This window comes from Chiloscyllium plagiosum, unplaced genomic scaffold, assembly GCF_037043375.1.
Source record: "Chiloscyllium plagiosum isolate Xiang-an unplaced genomic scaffold, Cpla_swu_hap1 HiC_scaffold_29, whole genome shotgun sequence".
In the NCBI taxonomy this organism is placed as follows: Eukaryota; Metazoa; Chordata; class Chondrichthyes; order Orectolobiformes; family Hemiscylliidae; genus Chiloscyllium; species Chiloscyllium plagiosum.
In genome coordinates this window covers 6,567,551-6,588,543 of record NW_028270167.1, presented here as the reverse complement: position 1 = coordinate 6,588,543, position 20,993 = coordinate 6,567,551, and the positions used below count along the sequence as shown (strand labels likewise).

At 43.9% G+C, this 20,993-nt stretch overlaps 2 protein-coding genes across 3 annotated transcripts in view; both read right to left on the bottom strand.

Annotated features, from left to right (window-relative positions):
* Nucleotides 1–946: 946 nt before the first annotated feature.
* Nucleotides 947–13,198, bottom strand: atp5mg (ATP synthase membrane subunit g). The gene is made up of 4 exons (XM_043676498.2): nucleotides 13,157–13,198; nucleotides 7,793–7,889; nucleotides 5,266–5,426; nucleotides 947–1,130 (listed from the first exon to the last, which is right to left on the bottom strand). Exons 1-4 carry the CDS (start codon nucleotides 13,196–13,198, stop codon nucleotides 1,032–1,034), a joined length of 399 nt encoding a protein of 132 aa, XP_043532433.2. The 3' UTR covers nucleotides 947–1,031.
* Nucleotides 13,199–13,287: 89 nt separating this feature from the next.
* Nucleotides 13,288–20,993, bottom strand: part of ube4a (ubiquitination factor E4A (UFD2 homolog, yeast)) — a 58,817-nt gene continuing 51,111 nt past the window's right edge. For both annotated transcript variants that reach the window (XM_043676496.2, XM_043676497.2), the window contains exons 18-20: nucleotides 20,817–20,964; nucleotides 17,747–17,904; nucleotides 13,288–17,395 (exon numbers count right to left, since the gene is read on the bottom strand). In XM_043676496.2, the coding sequence (XP_043532431.2) occupies nucleotides 17,257–17,395; nucleotides 17,747–17,904; nucleotides 20,817–20,964 (445 nt within the window). In that variant the 3' untranslated portion in view covers nucleotides 13,288–17,256. The remainder of the gene's footprint in view (nucleotides 17,396–17,746; nucleotides 17,905–20,816; nucleotides 20,965–20,993) is intronic.

Here is a 20,993-nt window from a genome sequence, read left to right as displayed (position 1 = left end):
CTTACCCTACTCCAGCAACACACTCCCATTCGAAAAGATCCAAACACTTGTTAATAATGATAGTTCCGCTGGTCAAACAGAATTAAAAATCCAAATCAATGCAATTAGGAAATTAACATACCATTTTATGAGGCTCTTCCAACAATGCTGTCACAGGAAATGATAGAATTCTTTCATCCTAATCCCAACAATCTCAAAACAAGCATCCTTACCTGTTCTCTTAGCAACTCCAGTTAAAAATCACCCAGCAGCGAGGGTGCAAAGATAATCTGTGCTCTTGTTTCCTTTCCATTCCTAGAACTTTCAAACAGCACAATTAGATGTACAAATGTATGCAAATTATGTTCACAAAATATTTATTTTCCTCATATAAAGGAACAATGAAACCTATTTTTGAAATGATATATCAGAAACTGGACCAGGTATAACCCGAAGTTAAATAATCAAAGTATTAACATACAAAGTCCAGCAGTTCACTGGATGAAATTTGTTTACACCAGTGGTCTGCAGTCTTTAATAAGAAATGAGAGATATTAAAATTCAGACAACTACAGTACTTAACATGAGGCTAGAGTTGGATTTTGAACGTGAACGGTCACAAGTTTAAAAAAAATACTTTTTATATACTAGCCTCGTGAAATGTTCCTGGAAGACTCAAGTCAATCCAGAGAGAATCTAGAGCAGAACTACCTATAATTTGATGCAATCTCAAGAAAAAAATGCTTTACGAATCATAATTGTGTAGTATTGGGTGCAAACACTTACATTAGGTTTTTGAGACAGCTAAAGAAAAATAAGGGCAGCTTTGCTGTGTCTTATCTGATGCTGTCAGACTGACAGCAAGTTCCAGAAGAGGAAACACACCTAGCATAGATAATATTCATGTTGACAAACATAAAAATGATTCACAAATGTGTAATGCGTGAAATAAAAAGCAGTACTAGTGTTCGAAGTCCTAATAATGGTTTTATTTAATGTGAAGTATTTTTCATTCATTTACAATGGAATGCTGGTTCAACACAGGGCATAGTTCAGACTTTATATCCAATCAAGCTTCGTCGACCAATGACCTCGCCAATGTAAAACCACATCACAACTTCAGTGGCCACCAGTGTGTTCCTTAGGGCATCCTGCAAACAGAAGGCAAGATAAAATTGGAGGTAGTTATTAGGTTTTGCAAAGTTACAAACTCAAGCACAACATAAGGGAGTAGAAACTTGGGAGGTTTACAATTGGCAGGAAAGAATGAGTGCAACAAGACTTGACTTTGACAGTTAGTTTGAAGTGCATCTAGTTCAAAAAATAGTTCCATCAAATTTCTTGACATGATCCCCAAATGTATCCACATTTAAAAATTTATCCTGACTTTAAACAGGATTCTCATTTACTGCGACTTCCAACGCAAGATTGTCTGTAAAGATTTCAATGCCATTCTCAAACTTTGTGTTGCTCATTGTTAATGTCGTGATTCATATGTAAATTCTCTCTCCAGCTGGTCTTTCTCAGCAATGTGTGGATCCCAGAATCAGGGAAAACAGCTGTGTGTATTAAAAAAACTGAAAGCAAGATTCGCCTCCCTAGAAAATGTTTAATTGACTCGATCTGAGTGGGGGTGGGGGGGCAAAAAAAGATGAGTTCTGACTACACCTCCCCCAGACCCCACCTCCCCAAGCTTCAATGAACTGCATGGCAAGGAAATTCAAAAACCCTAAAGTCAAAGGCTCCTATATTTGTCATCTTTCAATGGTCTTACACAAGAAGAGATCCAAATATCACTATTTATACAGTTCATTTAACCAGATCTCATTCTGGGACTGCAAAGTCAGGCAGCAGGAGCAGATGGCACAGTCTATTTGCATATGAATGAGAGAGACAACAATGAGAGACTAGAAACTCTGAAAAATATCATCTTCTCAAAGAAAAGGAATGTCACTGCAATTTTCTCAGGTTAATCTCAAGTTTGGGGAAAACTATTGATACCAGTCAGAATAACGATGAGAGTCAGGCAGCTTTGAATAATAAAGAAGCTTACATCACAATGTCTGAGCTTCAAGATTGCATTTCATAAACATTAAACACTTGGGTTTCCATTTCCATTAGTTCCCTCAAAAGGTTTTACTTACATCACAGATAAATAGAGAGGAACCTCAATTATCCGAAGGACACGGGCAGGCAGTATTGCGATCAGTTAATCGAATTCTGGATAATCAAACGCCAGATAACAGTCATTGGGACATTGCAATCTTGCCGGATAATCAGAATCGAATGCTGGATAATCGAGGTTCCTCTGTATAACAGTGTTCCACTCATTCTGCCTGGAATACATCCATTTGACCAAAAACACAACTAGGAGGGAATTAATGAAATGCAATAAATTAACAGCAAAGTTAATTAGTTGCTACATCCCTGTGTAGCAACTGGAAACCCAGAATACAAAGACCACAGTGAAGTGCAATCCTGTCCACTGCCTGAAAGGAGAAATATTCTAGAGACATCAGTAAGTCCAGTTTCTAGACGACAGCTTGAAGTGCCCGCAAAGCCTTCCTGATAATTTTGGTGGGGTTTAGGAAGGAAGAATGATTGAACAACAATCAGGAGTATGAATCAGGAGCAGACCTTCTAACCCTTCCTATGTACGCACCCATCCAGATGTCTTTTGTACCAGCCTCCACCACTTCCTCTGACAGTTCATTTCATACATGCACCACATTCCGCATGAAGTTGCCCCTTAGGTCCCTTTTAAATCTTTCCTCTCCCACCTTAAACCTATCCCTCTAGTTTTGGTCTTCATTATCCTGGAGTAAAGACCTTGGCTATTCACCCTATCCATGCCCCTCATGATTTTATAAACCTCTAAGGTCACACCTCAACTTTCGTTGCTCCACGGAGGATAGTCACAACTTATTTAGCCTCTCCCTATAGCTTAAACAGTCCAACCCTGGCAACATCCTTGTAAATCTTTTCTGAACCCTTTCAAATTTCACAACATCTTTCCTATAGCAGGGAGACGAGAACTGAAATCAGTATTCCTAAAGCGGTCTCACTAATGTCCTGTACAGCCGCAACATGACCTCCCAACTCCTATACTCAATCCGCTGACCAACAAAGGCAAGCACACTAAACACATTCTTCACTAGCCTGTCTACCTGAGACAAAGTGAGGGCTGCAGATGCTGGAGATCAGAGCTGAAAATGTGCTGCTGGAAAAGCGCAGCAGGTCAGGCAGCATCCAAGGAGCAGGAGAATCGACGTTTCGGGCTTGGATGCTGCCTGACCTGCTGCGCTTTTCCAGCAACACATTTTCAGCTCTGTCTACCGGAGACTCCAGTTTCAAGGAACTATGGACTTGCACACCAAGGCCTCATTGTTCAACAACACTTCCCAGAACCTTACCATTAAATTAGAAGTCCTGCCCTGATTTGCCTTTCCAAAATGCCTCACATTTGTCTAACTTAAACTCTATCTGCCACTCCTGGACCCATCTGATGAAGGTCTCGTTGTTTTTCAGTAACCTACTTCACTGTACACTACATCATCAATTTTAGTGTTATCTGCAAACTTAGTAATCATACCTCCCATATTCACATCCAAATCATTTACAAAAATGACAATATGCAGTGAACCTCGCACTGATCCTTGTGGCCACTTTCTTAAAAACAAATTTTCGGATAAAGTGAACACAGCAGAGAAGTGATGCATGCAAATTTATTCCAGATAAAAAAGGTCAGGGAAATTAGAACTAATACTAAAACAGATCCCTATGGATAGTGGAAAATGTAAACAAAAGCTGCTGGAAATGCTCATCAGCATCTATTGATAGATAAAAAAGTTATTAATTTAAAAGTAATATTAACTGTTTCTCTCCACAGCTGAGTACACAAAGGGATAGACAGAGTAGATGCTGGTAAGATGTTTACTCTAGTCAAATAATTTAAAAGGAAAATGTTATTTAGGACGGAGATCAAGAGAAATCCTTTTACTCAGCTGCAAATATTGTGATTTCTCTACCCCAGAGGACTGTGGGAGCATAGTCACAATGTTTAAAGTAGAGAGCCTGGTAGATTTCTGATTAGTGATGGCATAAACGCTTGTGGGGATCGTGTGGGTAAAAGGCATTAAGAGAGAGTTTGATCAGTCAAATTACATTAAATAATGAAGGCTCAATCGCCTGGTTGGCCTACGTCTGCTCCTACGTTGCTATTCTTGTTTTTAACAACAGGGTTGATATTTATTTTTATGCTAAGTTTCCATCTGCACTTCAAGAGGAAAAATATTCAGAGAAAACATGTTACTCCCTTTGTCTCATGCCTTGAGGCAAGAGGAGAGAAAGAATGAAGCAAACTTTATTTTTCTTTATTCTTTCATAACATGTGGACACTGGCAAGGCCAATATTGGTTGCCGTTGAACTAAGTTATTTCAGAGAGCAGTAAGCCAGACTGAATAGGATGGCAGATGTCCTTCCCTAAAGAACAGGAGTGAATCAGATGCCTTTCTTTTTAAATAATTACTGACACTAGCTTAGTTATCAGATTTTTAAAAATTAATTGAATATAAATTCCACAGGTGGTCAGAGTAGGATTTGAACTCTGGTCTCCTATTGCACCATCTAGGCAACACTCCCTCTTAGCTCCACAACTGCTGCAACATTCTGCGATTGGCATTGGCCCTTCAATCAGGCCATTGACTTTACTTCCAAAAATCACTGCAACACACAGGCTTTGGAGACTCACACAGCCGCAAAGAACATTCAAGGGCATACTGATAGTGGGCCTCCGGACTACCAATCCAGTAACATTATCACTACTCTACCATCGCCCTTACTGCCTGTGGCTTCTAGTTGAGAAATAATTCAGTGGTTCTCAGCAGAATAAATAGATTAATTCTACTTGGGCAGTTGACAACCAAATGGCCAGGCAAAAGGCAAAAGTCAGTTTTACATTCATGCAACTTACTGAAGATTGAAAAGCTTCAAAATCAATTTTAAGAGCAGCAATTATTGACTTGGAATCTCAAGATGGTTTTACTGCATAGCATTAGAAACCAATGATTTAAGAAGCTACAAGATAATGGACTGCTGGATATTAGGTATATTTTCTGAACCAATATTGAATAAGCCAACCAGATAAGGAAAAGATTACTTCACTGCAACAAATGCATGCTTTCCTTCTTAAGTACACAAACTGGACACAAACAAAATGAAAATCTAAATCTCCAGTTAAGTTCACTCTTGGCCCACGTATTTCCCAAATTTTCTGAATGCCTTACCTTTACAGTTACATGTTTGTAAGCCCCTGCCTTAAACGATGCTATTAAACCCTTCAAGCTTTCAACAGCCACTGGGATTTCTTTAGGCGTTGGAGGAGTCAGTTCCACGCGGGCATATTTCCAGAAGGTAGCTAGACGAGGCTTAGAGTAATTAGCAGCAGCTGGGGTGGGGTGGGGGAAGAAAAAGAGAAGTGCATGTACAACATCACTGATCAGATAAAATAAGAATACACACCCAGAATATAAATGGAAATGGCAAAAAGCTACAAATACTGAAATAAACACCAGACATAGATGGGGGGGAAGGGAGAGATGGGGGGAGAAGATGGCGAGGGGGGGGGGGGGGGGGAGGACACGAGAGGGGGGGGGGAGACACGAGAGGGGGGGGGAGACACGAGAGGGGGGGGGGAGACACGAGAGGGGGGGGGGGAGACACGAGAGGGGGGGGGGAGACACGAGAGGGGGGGGGGAGACACGAGAGGGGGGGGGGAGACACGAGAGGGGGGGGGGAGACACGAGAGGGGGGGGGGAGACACGAGAGGGGGGGGGGAGACACGAGAGGGGGGGGGAGACACGAGAGGGGGGGGGGAGACACGAGAGGGGGGGGGGAGACACGAGAGGGGGGGGGGGAGACACGAGAGGGGGGGGGGAGACACGAGAGGGGGGGGGAGACACGAGAGGGGGGGGGGAGACACGAGAGGGGGGGGGGAGACACGAGAGGGGGGGGGAGACACGAGAGGGGGGGGGAGACACGAGGGGGGGGGGAGACACGAGAGGGGGGGGGGGAGACACGAGAGGGGGGGGGGAGACACGAGAGGGGGGGGGGAGACACGAGAGGGGGGGGGAGACACGAGAGGGGGGGGGGAGACACGAGAGGGGGGGGGAGACACGAGAGGGGGGGGGAGACACGAGAGGGGGGGGGAGACACGAGAGGGGGGGGGAGACACGAGAGGGGGGGGGAGACACGAGAGGGGGGGGGAGACACGAGAGGGGGGGGGAGACACGAGAGGGGGGGGGAGACACGAGAGGGGGGGGGAGACACGAGAGGGGGGGAGAGACACGAGAGGGGGGGAGAGACACGAGAGGGGGGGAGAGACACGAGAGGGGGGGAGAGACACGAGAGGGGGGGAGAGACACGAGAGGGGGGGAGAGACACGAGAGGGGGGGAGAGACACGAGAGGGGGGGAGAGACACGAGAGGGGGGGAGAGACACGAGAGGGGGGGAGAGACACGAGAGGGGGGGAGAGACACGAGAGGGGGGGGAGAGACACGAGAGGGGGGGGAGAGACACGAGAGGGGGGGTAGAGACACGAGAGGGGGGGAGACACGAGGGGGGGGGACGAGAGGGGGGGGGACGAGAGGGGGGGGGACGAGAGGGGGGGGGACGAGAGGGGGGGGGACGAGAGGGGGGGGGACGAGAGGGGTGGGGGACGAGAGGGGTGGGGGACGAGAGGGGGGGGGACGAGAGGGGGGGGGGACGAGAGGGGGGGGGGACGAGAGGGGGGGGGGACGAGAGGGGGGGGGGACGAGAGGGGGGGGGAGACGAGAGGGGGGGGGACGAGGGGGGGGGGGGGACGAGAGGGGGGGGAACGAGAGGGGGGGGAACGAGAGGGGGGGGGAACGAGAGGGGGGGGAACGAGAGGGGGGGGGAACGAGAGGGGGGGGGGGACGAGAGGGGGGGGGGGACGAGAGGGGGGGGGGGACGAGAGGGGGGGGGGACGAGAGGGGGGGGGGACGAGAGGGGGGGGGGGACGAGAGGGGGGGGGGGACGAGAGGGGGGGGGGGACGAGAGGGGGGGGGGGACGAGAGGGGGGGGGGACGAGAGGGGGGGGGGACGAGAGGGGGGGGGGACGAGAGGGGGGGGGGACGAGAGGGGGGGGGGGACGAGAGGGGGGGGGGGGACGAGAGGGGGGGGGACGAGAGGGGGGGGGGGACGAGAGGGGGGGGGGGACGAGAGGGGGGGGGGGACGAGAGGGGGGGGGGACGAGAGGGGGGGGGACGAGAGGGGGGGGACGAGAGAGGGGGGGGACGAGAGGGGGGGGGGACGAGAGGGGGCGGGGGACGAGAGGGGGCGGGGGACGAGAGGGGGCGGGGGGACGAGAGGGGGGGGGGGACGAGAGGGGGGGGGGGACGAGAGGGGGGGGGGGACGAGAGGGGGGGGGGGACGAGAGGGGGGGGGGACGAGAGGGGGGGGGGGGACGAGAGGGGGCGGGGGACGAGAGGGGGGGGGGACGAGAGGGGGGGGGGGACGAGAGGGGGGGAGGGACGAGAGGGGGGGAGGGACGAGAGGGGGGGGACGAGAGGGGGGGGAACGAGAGGGGGGGGACGAGAGGGTGGGGGGACGAGAGGGGGGGGAACGAGAGGGGGGGGGGGACGAGAGGGGGGGGGGGAGAGGGGGGAGGGGGAAGAGAGAGACAGGGATGATGGGGGGAGGAGACAGTGGGCCCCTTTTGCTGTGATCATAATTCCAGCCCCCGGTGCCCGCTCCCGGGGGACGGGGAGGGGGACGGGACTCGCGGGTAGTTACCGAGCGCGAGTTTCGGGCCCCGGGTCACCAGGCTCTGCACTAGCCGCCGCGTCCGGACAACCACCAGGTCCCCGGCTGCAGCAGCCCAGCTCACTGCCTGACTCCACAATATCCACCCGGGGTCCTCTGAGTATTACTGAGCAGGCAGCTTTATAGACACCTATCCCATTTAGCACTCTTCAACTTCCTACTCAATACAGTACAACTGCCAGTGAACATTATTAAACAGATAACTGTCACTTTAAATATTACTTTAAACTACAGTATAACTAAAATAAATTTAAATTCCTTTACAACTTTAAATAAAATGAGTTAAATGACATTAAGGAGATCTTTAAGTAAATTTAAATAACTTTAAATGCAATTCTAAATATTTTAATCCTAATCTGTTTTAAATTCAATTCAATGTGATATCAAGAAACAGGCGAAGGTACTGGATATTGCAAAGGCAATGGGTCCTGACAATATTCAGGCAATAGCAAAGAAGACATCTACTCCAGATTTTGCCACATTCCTGGCCAAACAGTTCCAGCACAGCTACAAAACTGGTATTTAGCTAACAATGTAGGTATATTTATACAAATAAAATGGACAAATCCAACACACCAATACTGCCCCATCAGCCCACTCTAAATCATCAGTAAGGTGATGGGTGGAAGGTGTCATCAACAGTACTAATTTAACAATAATCTGCTCACACATGCCCAATTTGAATTCTGCCAGAGCCGCTCAGCTCCTGATATCATTCCAGCCTTGGTTCAAACATGGACAAAATAGCTGAATTCCAGAGGTGAGATAAGAGTGACTGGCCTTGACATCAAGACTGTATTTGACTGCATGTGGCATCAGTGAGTCTTAGCAAAACTAGAGAGACATAGCAGATTTGAAGGGCCGAATGGCTTACTCGTGTTTCTACATTTCTGAAGTCAATAGGAATCAGGAGGAAAACTCTGCCAGTTGGAGTCATACATAACACATAAAAGATGGTTGTGTTGATTGGAGATCAGTTGTCTAAGACATCATTACAGGAGTTCCTCAGGTTAGTGTCCTTGGATTCCTGTTGCGAGCCACTATTCACCCACTCTTGGTGGAAGAGTGTGCAAATCAGCAGAGGCCAAAGTTCAAGCCCACCTGCTATACCACCGTGAAATCCTGCGCTGATGTCAAACCACTGGCAGGAGTCCCTCACTGGCTGCCAAGTTGTCAAGGTATAGGATTGAATTAATTTGGGGTTGCATAATCAGGCTGTCAAGCAACTTATAAATTAAGACACATCTGTCCATCTAATGCGTCTTTTAATCTGAAATGTGCAGCTGAAAGCACATGTCCATGATTAGGTTTTCTGGGATTGAATATTACATATGTACAGTTAGAAGGTTGAGGGGAGGTACAAATTGGGCAAGACATAAGCATGAGCTTATGCCTGAAGCATTGATTTTCCTGCTCCTCGGATGCTGCCTGACCTGCTGTGCTTTTCCAGCACCATTTTAATCTTGACTCTAATTTCCAGCATCTGCAGTCCTCATTTTCACCTAAGATATAAGCATGGACCCAGTTGGAACAAATTTATACATTTTATATTGCAAATGTTTTTAGCTTCACATGAAGGAAGATCACTGGGAAAGATACTCGACAAATATCAACACAAATTGATCCACGAGGTGAAGGTAGAATCTGCATTTATGCAGCAATTCTTATCACCTCTGGGAATCCTGCAGAGCTTGGCAAATGACAAATTATTGACTGAAGTGCAAGTTCACGTTTTCAGGGAAGATGGGGAGGAAATTGAAATAACAGTGTTCCCCATGCTGTTGTTTCTATATTATTGGTACTACAAACAGCAGAAATAAACTGCTTGATTGACATTTCAAAACCAGATAAATCCTGCCTCTTTCATGAATCGTGCCATGAAATCTTTAAATGTTCACCTGAAGTAACGCACCTCTGACAGTGTAGCACCTCCTCAGTACTGCATCAATATGTCAGTCTACATTAAATCTGCAGAGTTGAAACTACACCTAATGCAGGGTGAATAGTCACCCCTCCTTATACTGGGACAGAGGAATGTATAAATCCCACAAGGAATCAGGATTTGAGGCACTACCTTTTTTTTCCTATATCCAATCCATAGGGATAAAAATGCACAGTAGCCATTTTAATATTGTTTCTATTTTCAACATATTTATTTTCTATGTAAAAAGATTATTACAAGGTTAGTAATAACTAATGCATTGTGCACTGTCTCAGAACAGTGTCGGTAAAACAAATATTTTCTTCTCATAAACCAGTGAATTGATAATTTAATCATGGAAAACTATATTTTGAATAATCATGTAAGGCATCAAAGCAGGTGACTCAATCGATAAGAGAAGATGGTTATGCTAAGAGTCTGGTGGACAAACACAGCTCAGAAAAATGCTGCATGATCCATAGTTCCAAATACACATTCAGGATGAATTTACAACATGGCACTAGTTAAAATACACTCCAGCACTGCCTTCTGTAAAGATTGGGATTTGCCATTTTGGATGAAAATTACCCATTTTTTAGGTATGGAGCTATGGGTCAATCTAAGAAACACATCAGATCTTTGAACTTAACACTATTTATTTATTCTTTACTTTAATTCAGTTTAACAAACATCAAAGCCTAGATTGATTATCTGTGCTTCAGGGGTATTCTTGTACCAGATTGTTAAATAGATGAAACATTAGAAATCAAGATGGAATGTTAATTGTCTTTGGAAACTTGTATTCCATTTGTTTTCTTGGCCTTGTGCACCTGGAGAAAGAATCCTTTTTTACACACATATCATTGATCATCCAACCACAACCCATTGCAGAATAACTAAATAACTATTAAAACTACAGCAAAAACTGCTTTTGGTTAAAGCCTTCTCTTTTGCAGGTCCAGACAAATGTCAGAACTATCTTCAGATACAATTGTGTCATGCCTTGCCAGCTCATTAAGTACAAGGGATATGTTCAGTGCCAAACAAAGCGCATCACAGTTGATTAGGATTAAAAAAATGAGAGAATGCTTGGAAGGAAATCTTGTTACTTTACAGTCATAAGCTGACATTTGGGGGGGGCATTGTCTTGGAAAGACAAGATTTTTATATATAGCGAACAACTTCAGGCCATTTACTAGAATGCAAGTGATCTCAAGTTGGCTTGCGTTCACTTTTTGGGAGAATTCTTTGTACCTCTTCATGGTACAACATGTAGCAACACAATTTGGCAGAATTTCATCTATTGATAACAACCTCTTAAATGTAAAATTACAGAATATTCTGTGTAGAACCTGTTTCCACTGAAACTTTGCCCATTTAATTTCCCATTTGTACCATTTGGGTATTCCCACACTCTGCCAGAGTAATTTGCAAGCAAGGAATTCCAAACAATTTCTCTCTCTGGTCTCAGTCAGGAGGACTTGGCACAGCAGTGGATATAATGCTTGGATTACACAGGACAACGTGTCCAAAGCATCGTAAAGTTCAAGAGTAGCTTCAGAAAAAAAAATTAAATTACAGTAAAGTGAAACCACAACAGAGTCCACATGCTGCTTCTCTGCAATTTTACACCAGCTTAAAGAAGTTGAGGGCCGTCATTCCCTATTTATTAACACATATCCACGTTTTATACAACCCCTCGAGGAATGTTCAAGTAAAAAAAATACACCCTTAGGACACCTCAATGGTTGTGAATAGTCTGGAAATAAAAGTTCGATTTTATAAAATAGTCAATTGTCCAATGCACCTCTCCCAGTTTTAATCCAACAGAAATGAGATTGGGGAAGAGAAGCACAAACATGTACTTAACCCAACATTTTAAACAAGCGACCACAGATAAATTGGCACCCCTGCCCTTCAAGCCCACAAGTACAGAACGAACTGACTTCAAGCTTGGTGTATGGGGGTATAAGTTGTGAGGGTGGGGTATTGGGACATTAAGTTGGTTACACTATTCCCACTTTTATGGAAAGGGGGCAGAGATGAAAGAAACAAATGTACAAAAAAGCTTCCTATTAACTTTAAGACGTTTGTGATTGCCTAGTGCTGCAGGGCTGAAGTCACCTGTAATTGATTAAACTACACTAGGGCGAGTACAGGGATCCTTTTGTCATAAATCTAGTTTCTCACACTAGTCAATAATATGTTTGGCCATTTTTCAGCTGCAGCATGCCCATGTGTCTTGAAATCTGATCACCTTTGCATTGTTATTTCTTCACTTTGCAAAAATCTTTTACGTGTTCTTCCTCAAGATCAACAACTGTAGTATCAACAGTGTGTTTAACACAAAATAACAATGAAATGTAAAGCAACAAGTGCAGTAATAAATAACTAGCTATATTAACAGTTTTACTTGCTTGAAGGTTGAGGAACTGTTGAAAAACTTTGAAGTGCTCCACATTGAAAGTTGCCACCCAGGTAAATAGTGCGGTGAAGAAGGCATATGGCGTACTGGCTTTTATTGGTAGAGGAATTGAGTTCCGGAGTCCTGAGGTCATGTTGCAGTTGTATAAGACTCTGGTGCGGCCACATCTGGAGTATTGTGTGCAGTTTTGGTCGCCATACTATAGGAAGGATGTGGAGGCACTGGAACGGGTGCAGAGGAGGTTTACCAGGATGTTGCCTGGTATGGTAGGAAGATCGTATGAGGAAAGGCTGAGGCACTTGGGGTTGTTTTCATTGGAGAAAAGAAGGTTTAGGGGTGACTTGATAGAGGTGTACAAGATGATTAGGGGTTTAGATAGGGTCGACAGTGCGAATCTTTTTCCACGTATGGAGTCAGCTATTACAAGGGGGCATAGCTCTAAATTAAGGGGGGGTAGGTACAGGACAGATGTTAGGGGTAGGTTCTTTACTCAGCGAGTCGTGAGTTCATGGAATGCCCTGCCAGTAGCAGTGGTGGACTCTCCCTCATTATGGGCATTTAAGCGGGCATTGGATAGGCATATGGAGGATAGTGGGCTAGTGTAGGTTAGGTGGGCTTGGATCGGCGCAACATTGAGGGCCGAAGGGCCTGTACTGCGCTGTATTCTTCTATGTTCTATTGTATCTAGCTACTCAAAAGACTGTTTTAAAGAAAATCTAATAAATAATGGCTGGGTTCCTGGTGAACCTAAAGCTTGTTAATGAAGATATGTAAAACCTAGCACAGCATGTAAGTAGGTCATTGTCCAGCCAATGTCATAGTCCCCCAGGAAATCAGATGTGGCAAGAGGCACACCATGTTTCAAATGCTTGAAGCTCTCTCATCCGTGGTAGGTTTCAACAATCTGCTTGTGGAATGGCTTCCCCAATGGAAGAGGAACACTGTGTACAGATGTTACGAAAGAGAGGACACAACAGCTGCAGCGTACCTTCACAGCTGTTAATTTCAATACCAGCAAAGGCAATGCCATGCTCTTACTCAATGTGACTAGTGAAGGGGATGAATGGTGCTTGGGGTGAGGAGGAGAAGAATCAGTAAAGAAGCACAAAGGAAACCAGCTTTTCTTTTATATAAAAAGAGATAATATTGAACTCCTTTGTATTTTTAATCTTGAATATTTTTAAAATGTACACCGGCTTCAATTTATGAATTCTAAGTACAGAAGCAAAATATAAACATCTCCTTGCATGCATCCCAACATGTGCAAAGGAACCAAGACTGGTTTCAAGATTTACTGAGGTGCTGAATCAATAGCTTTTTCTCTTTTGAATAACGAAGGTGGTGCCCAGCAGACTCCTGCACACAGCCTGTTCTGTCAGCCTTTATGGGAGAGATAGGATAGCAAAACCTAGACACCAATGTAGCCAAGTAATTTGAAGTCACACTTTGGAGCTTTAATTCCCTCATTCAGCATCATGTCAAGGCTATAGGGGTGCCAGACCTGCTAGGACAGCCAGGAGGTTAACAAAGAGGAGAGGTGAAAATATGTTTAGCTGAAATTCCATGAATTTCAGACCTTCAAAACAAGTAACTTCTTATAATTTGTGAATAAACTTCCTTTAAAACATTCTTTACAAGTGTTCAAGTCTTGCAGCTCCAAACAAGGAGAAATCAAACATTTCCAGTACAAGTCAAGGAGGTCAATGTAATGTTCTTGGATCATATTAAAAAAATGTTTAACATCCACTGTCACAGTGTGATACCATGGAGGTACACAGCACAAAGCTTTAAATGGTAGATGGAAAAGGGTTTCATGTCTAGTTAGCTTGTTAATTAAGTTGTCAGTACTAATTTTAACTGCATTGCTTCAATAATACAGCAGTGCTGTTCCAGTTGGGAAAGAATAAAATGTGATTGTTCACTTTGACAAGATAGTAAAGGTAATCTCTTAATCCACCATTTAGTTCCTCTGCAGCTGAAAAGAGCAACAAATTAAACAATTAATTTCTATTCCTCTTCCATTTCCACCAATTAGCATCTTTCTGCAAATATCTGTAGAAAAACAGGAGACAAAGCGTTTTGATCGACACAAAGGAAGGGCTGAAGGAAAGTTCCCAATAACGTTCCTTAAATGGTTCAGAGATTTGGAGAGTCCTGCATTCCAACTAAATGGGACCAGAGGCCAATCGTCAAGGCACTGGATTTAAAGGTGCCAACACAAGAGTGTACAAGAAATGGACACTTTCCAAAGGAAACAAACTTAAAGTTAATGCAAATGGCCTCACTTGAAAGTTCAAATAACAAGATAGGGTCAAAGGATTTTGAAACCTGCCAGAAATCAGAAACATTACTCTGCCTCAAACTGCACTGGACACCAGTCAAGTACCAGTTATTCAAAAACTTATTTTATTAAAAGAAATGTTTTGTTGCAAATGCTACTATTGGATGGCACTCTCATCAAGTTAAAAAACTACAGCACATTTCGGAAGACAGAAGAACACTGAATACATGAAATGCCTATTACCATTCCTTTAGATTCACTGCTCATGGAATATCCCCTGAGTCGCTGCCACCTGAAAAATAAAGCAACAGCTTATCCTCACAGTTTTAAAATACTTTCTAATTGCTACCATTTACTAGTTTCCATCAACTTAAGTATTGCTGAAAAGAAAGATACTTTGTTAAAGCTTTCACCTTGCACTCATCAGGACAATTGGCAAGAAATACCAAAGGAAAGGGAAAACAACATTTATATTGCATGGGAGGAAGGTGCTGAGTCGTCAGCACGTAGACTCTGATTGGTTGAGGCATTACCATGGGGAATACCATTTAATGATGACTGACACTTCTTTACCAACTAAAGCTTTACTTAAATTTTAAACAAGGCAGGTTGACTCTGATTGGTCAAGGCGTTGCCCTGAGAAATGAACCAGAGAATGGCAGTCACGTACTTTGTTGCTCTGAAACAGAAGTAGTGTGGGTTGCTGTTCTTTTTATCGATAAAGAATAGAGCTAGTTGGGCTCGCAGTACAGCAATACAGTATATACTGGAATCTGCAGCTGGTAATGCAGAGGAGCCTGTCCTTTGTAGACTGAAAGAAGGTGCACAAACCACACACTAAACCTGTTTCAATACAACAAAGTAAGTGACAGTCATTCTCTGGTTCCTTTCTTAAGTCAATCAGAATCTACCTGCCTTGTTTAAAACAAAGCACAATAATTAAATGTCAATCATTAACTGGTATATTCTTCACAGTCAACACCACAACAAATTAGAACTCATTTTCCAACTAATCATTCTGATTATACTGTTGTTTTCCCTTTACTTTGGAATTTCTTCCGAATTGTCCTGATGAGTACAAGAGAAAAGCTTTGACAAATGTGTCCCTTTAAAGTAATACTCAAGTTTTTAATTGTCAAATGACTACCGATTTCCATAAACCTGGGTGTCCTTATCCCTGACATCATATTTTACATCACTCCTGTACAAGTATTGTTTGATCACCCCAGTTCAAACTTACACAATGCTTATCTGATATCCATTCTCAGCTGCATTAGGAAAAGCAGGCTGCCAGTGAACCTAAGATTCAGGCAAGTATTGACTGATACTGACCTAAAAGATTGTACTATCTTGGAGGAGAAAGATAGAGAAAAAGAAACAAAGATCTTCAAAAATCATACTGTTGCACATGGACAGTGCTTTCTATAAGACTGTGTTGAAATTCTGTTATAGACACACAGTAAGCCTTTGCTTTTTGTTGTGCAGTCTTTGGGAATTCAAGAAAAAAAATCTACAATACCCCTTGTAAGGCAAAAATAGCCAACATAAATTGTTTAGAGTCTTCTGTTTCAGCACATTAGATATCCAATCAGATATCCAAGATTCTAGGGGCTGTGTAAAAATCACTGAGTTGTGAGAGGCTAAAGCACAGCTTTTGTTGCTGTTGCTAAGAATGCTACTCTGTATCCTGTACATCTGTTTCTGGACTTACATACCAGTTCTATCGTTGTTATGTAAAACAAAAAGTAAAAACTCTCCTCTAATGTTCTGGTTTCGTTGATGTCACTAACAGACAATGGGAGAAGGGATCATGGCTCCCAAGGGTGTGGCAATACTTGCAGATGTATTGGAAAATATCAACATTTGCAGGTCTCCCTGTCACAACTAGTGTTGTGAATAGCACCTATAGAAATCTTAATGGACCAGACATTTCAGAAGCTTCACTATGCAAGCTTCTGGCATGCAAGATTCAATACAGAATTAGTGACACAACAGAAGTTACCATTTTTCTGTTTAGTGCTCACTGCCGAGTAGTGTCATTGCAATAACACAATGGTTCTGGTCTTGGTGCATGCATAATGATTACAGGGACTTTGCGCACCAACACATCTGCGTCTCAGATCAGCAACACATTAGCTGTTTCCAATTTCACACAGAACCTTTCAAGTCATTTTAGCCAGATAGCTGAATTAGCAATAGTGCCCAGTCAGTGCCTTTAAAAGGTGGTTCTGAGAGTTTTACAATGAAAACCCCAGGCTTGGGAATTATGCTGTGCTACAGTAGTGTACCAAATTTCTTTATCTGCCATTTAGGTGAAGTTTTTAAAGCCATTTAGAATAAGCACATTAAGGCATCCGCTAAAACAGCAGCAAAATGGAACTTTGTCCAAACAGGGTGAAGTGCTTGCATCTTAATACAGCACAACACAATTTCAAAGCCACTAAACATTTACCAACTTTAAAATATGCAGTGGTTCATTGTGAATCCCTCACTCAGTAGACTTATTTTAACAGATCTTCTCAATTCAAACTGTCAATCAGCTACATAAGTAAGAATGTACTGAATTCAAGGTGCTAACGTTGGCAGCTGGCTGCTTAAGAGCAAAAATGGGACTGTGCTGGACCAACCTCCTGCACAGTTACAACAATAGCATTCCATTACTTTGTTCGATAATGAACAGGGATTGCAATGATGAATTAAGATATGCCATTAAGATAGAGTCCCTGCCATTAAGATAGTCTGCTATAGCAGGCACATATAGACAGCAGTGAATGTCCCATATATTCTCTGTTTGCTGTTTCTGGTTTTCACTCGTAGATCTGCCCGTTTTGATCCTTCTGTCGTTTCCTTTCTGCCAACCACTTCTGAATTTTCTCTCGCATTTCTGAGTTTGCTTTGATCTGATCCATTGTGAGTGGACTACGATTGAATGGGTCGGTCTGGTCACTGAAGCAAAACAGAACAGAAGTCGGAATTAGTGCTGTGGGTGGATTTACAATACAAAGACAGTAAACAATGCCAATGATATTCACTGCCATCAGTGATATATAGGCAGCCCCTGGGTTGTGAACAAGTTCCATTCGAGTATTTTCATAAGATGATCTGTACGCAAGACGGAACAAAACAGCTGTTCATAAGTACTAGCAAACATTCACGTGGCAGAGCTTTAAAAGTAATACCTATACACTCCCATATGGGGTCTCATTCATAAGAGCGAGTGTTCGCCAGTCGAATGTACTTCAACTGCAGACTGTGAGTGCTGCAGTTTACTTTCTTCTTTGCACCCAAATGTCTTACCTGAGGAGATGCCTAGCTATGGTTGACCGGTCAACTGTCACCCGGGAGGAGGGCAGTATAACCGGATCAGTCATCACTGTGCTCATTATTGGATCCAGGAATTCATCTGGTGCATCAACGAATGTTTCCTCTTCCTGCTGTTGCAGGTCTGCAAAAGACTGATTGGCAGAGCATCAGTGTTAGCTGCGGTCAAGAATGACATCATAAACAGTAGGCAATAGTCATGCACTAAGGCACTGCTCAAAGATAACTTCATTTGGAGCTCCACACCTAGCGACATCGAGGAAAGACTTACCAAAGGTGTTGATGTCTATGTACTTTAAAGCCTCAAAAAATCCCAAATAGTGAAGTCAAGCACAAGTGGCTGTGACTTTGAAATACCATTAGCATGTGACACAAAGAGTGAGTGCATCTTAAACACCGCCTTAAACACAGCTTGTACTGTTTGTTTGACCCCTTGCACACAGTTATAAAGTACTGGTAAGTAAGATATTAATTTGTGGGGTGAAAATTTGAAGCTGACTCCTGATGCAAGTATACCATGGTGGGGCTGATAATACAGTTTCTCATAGTAATGTCAATGAGGCCTGTAAAATGCTCTTTCATTCAGACATTGTGCCCTCTGTAAATTTCAGTGGCAGTAAAGTCAAGGAATTATCCATGACATACTGCTGGTATCTATTTACTAAAGCAGGAAGACCAGTTAAATTGAGGGTTTGGTTAAGAAAAAGAAGGAAGCACATGTCAGGTATAGACAGGAGAGATCAAGTGAATTCTTAGAAGAGATAAAGGCAATAGGAGTATACTTAAGAGGGAAATCAGGAGGGCAAGAAAGGGACATGAGACAACATTGGCAAATAGGGTTAAGAAGAACCTAAAGGGTTTTTACAAATGCATTAAGGACAAAAGGATAACTAGGGAGAGAATAGGGCACCTCAAAGATCAGTAAGGCAGCCTTTGTGTAGAGCCGGAGGAGATGGGGGAAGATACCAAACAAGTATTTTGCATTAGTGTTTACTATGGAGAAGAAAGAATGTGGATAAGTAGATGGTGACATCTTGAAAAAATGTCCAGATTACAGAGGAGGAAGCGCTGGATGTCTTGAAAGGCATAAAGGTGGATAAATCCCCAGGACCTGATCAGGTGTACTCTAGAACTCTGTGGAAAGCTAGGGAAGTGATTGCTGGGCCTCTTGCTGAGATCTTTGTATCATCGATAGATACAGGTGAGGTGCCGGAAGACTGGAGGTTGGCTAACGTGGTGCCACTGTTTAAAAAGGGTGGTAAGGACAAGCCAGGGAACTACAGACCAGTGAGCCTGACGTCGGTGGTGGGCAAGTTGTTGAAGGGAATCTTGAGGGACAGGATGTACATGTATTTGGAAAAGCAAGGACTGATTAGGGATTATCAACATGGCTTTGTGCGTGGGAAATCATGTCTCACGAAATTTATTGAGTTTTTTGAAGAAGTAACAAAGAGGATTGATTAGGGCAGAGCGGTGGACATGATCTATGTGGACTTCAGTAAGGCGTTCAACAAGGTTTCCCAAGGGAGACTGGTCAGCAAGGTTAGATCTCATGGAATACAGGGAGAACTAGCCATTTGGACACAGAACCGGCTCAAAGGTAGAAGACAGAAGGTGGTGGTGGAGAGTTGTTTTTCAGACTGGAGGCCTGTGACCAGTGGAGTGCCACAAGGATCGGTGCTGGGTCCACTACTTTTCGTCATTTATATAAATGATTTGGATGTGAGCATAAGAGGTATAGTTAGTAACGGGATCTTAATCAGATGGGCCAATGGGCTGAGAAGTGGCAGATGGAGTTTAATTTAGATAAATGCAAGGTGCGGCTTTTTGGGAAATCAAATCTTAGCAGGACTTATACACTTAATGGTAAGGTTCTAGGGAGTGTTGCTTTGTAGTGCAAGTTCAAAGTTCCTTGGAAGTAGAGTGGCAGGCAGATAGGATAGTGAAGAAGGCATTTGCTATGCTTTCCTTTATTGGTCAGAGTATTGAGTACAGGAGTTGGGAGGTCATGTACAAGACATTGGTTAGGCCACTGTGGAATACTGCATGCAATTCTGGTCTCCTTCCTATCAGAATGATGTTGTGAAACTGGAAAGGGTTCAGAAAAAATTTACAAGGATATTGCCAGGGTTGGAGGACTTGAGCTATAGCAAGAGGTTGAACAGGCTGGGGCTGTTTTCCCTGGAGCGTCGGAGGCTGAGGGATGACCTTATAGAGCTTTATAAAATCATGAGGGGAATGAATAGGATAAATAGACAAATTCTTTTCCCTGGGTTGGGGGAGTCCAAACTAAAAGGCATAGATTGAGGGTGAGAGGGGAAAGATATAAAAGGGACCTAACGGGTGGCTTTTTCACACAAAGGGTGGTGCGTGTATGGAATGAGCTGCCAGAGGAAGTGGTAGAGGCTGGTATACTTGCAACATTTAAAAGGCATCTGGATAGTTATATGAAAAGGAACGGTTTAGAAGGATATGGGCCAAGTGCTGGCAAATGGAACTAGATTAGTTTGGGATATGGACGAGTTGGATCGAAGGATCTGTTTCCGTGCTGTACATCCCTCTGACTTTAAGTTTGAGTCAGTCTGTTTTACATAACAGTTTATTTACATTGCTTATTTCCCAACCACCAGCCTTTTCTCTCCTCTTCCTAACCAACTTCCCCATTACAGAAAATCAGCTCTTAGATTTTCTACTCAACCTGATCAGAGGTGTTATTGCACACCTCTAGAGCAAGCAGAACCTGAACCCAGGTCTCTGGACTCAGAGGCAGAGACATTACCACTGTGTCACAAGAGCCCTAAAACGAGCCCTTAAATATTTTTAAATCAACCTGTTCAGAGGTGTTAGTACATACTTCAGGAACAGGCAGGACTTGAACCTGAATCTTCTGGCTCAGTGATAGAGACACCAACACTGTGTCACAAGAGTCCGAAAATCAGCCCTGAGATGTATGCATCCAATAGGATCAGTTGTTTTCTGTTATTTCTGTCAGATATCCTGATTCATTCTTAAAGGGACTATCACATACAACATTGTCATGACATACCTTTACTTTATCAGCCAGTTCACTGAAAGCCATGATCATGTTGCCTGGTTTGTTGATCTTCTTCAGCACCCTCACAGTCTGTGCAAACAACATTGGGGAATAGGAACGCCCATCCTTTGGTACAGTGGCACAGAAACTCTCTTTCACTCTGATAGAAGAACATGAGGGAGGAGTTTA

Bases quoted from the DNA above. Each gene is read 5' to 3' on its own strand.
- atp5mg (XM_043676498.2), bottom strand. From the start codon at position 13,198: ATGGCATTGCCTTTGCTGGTATTGAAATTAACAGCTGTGAAG. The intron at 7,890-13,156 runs GTACGCTGCAGC...TTGTGGAGTCAG, and splicing joins TGAAATTAACAGCTGTGAAG to GCAGTGAGCTGGGCTGCTGC. The intron at 5,427-7,792 runs GTAACTACCCGC...ACCCCACCCCAG, and splicing joins GGGCCCGAAACTCGCGCTCG to CTGCTGCTAATTACTCTAAG.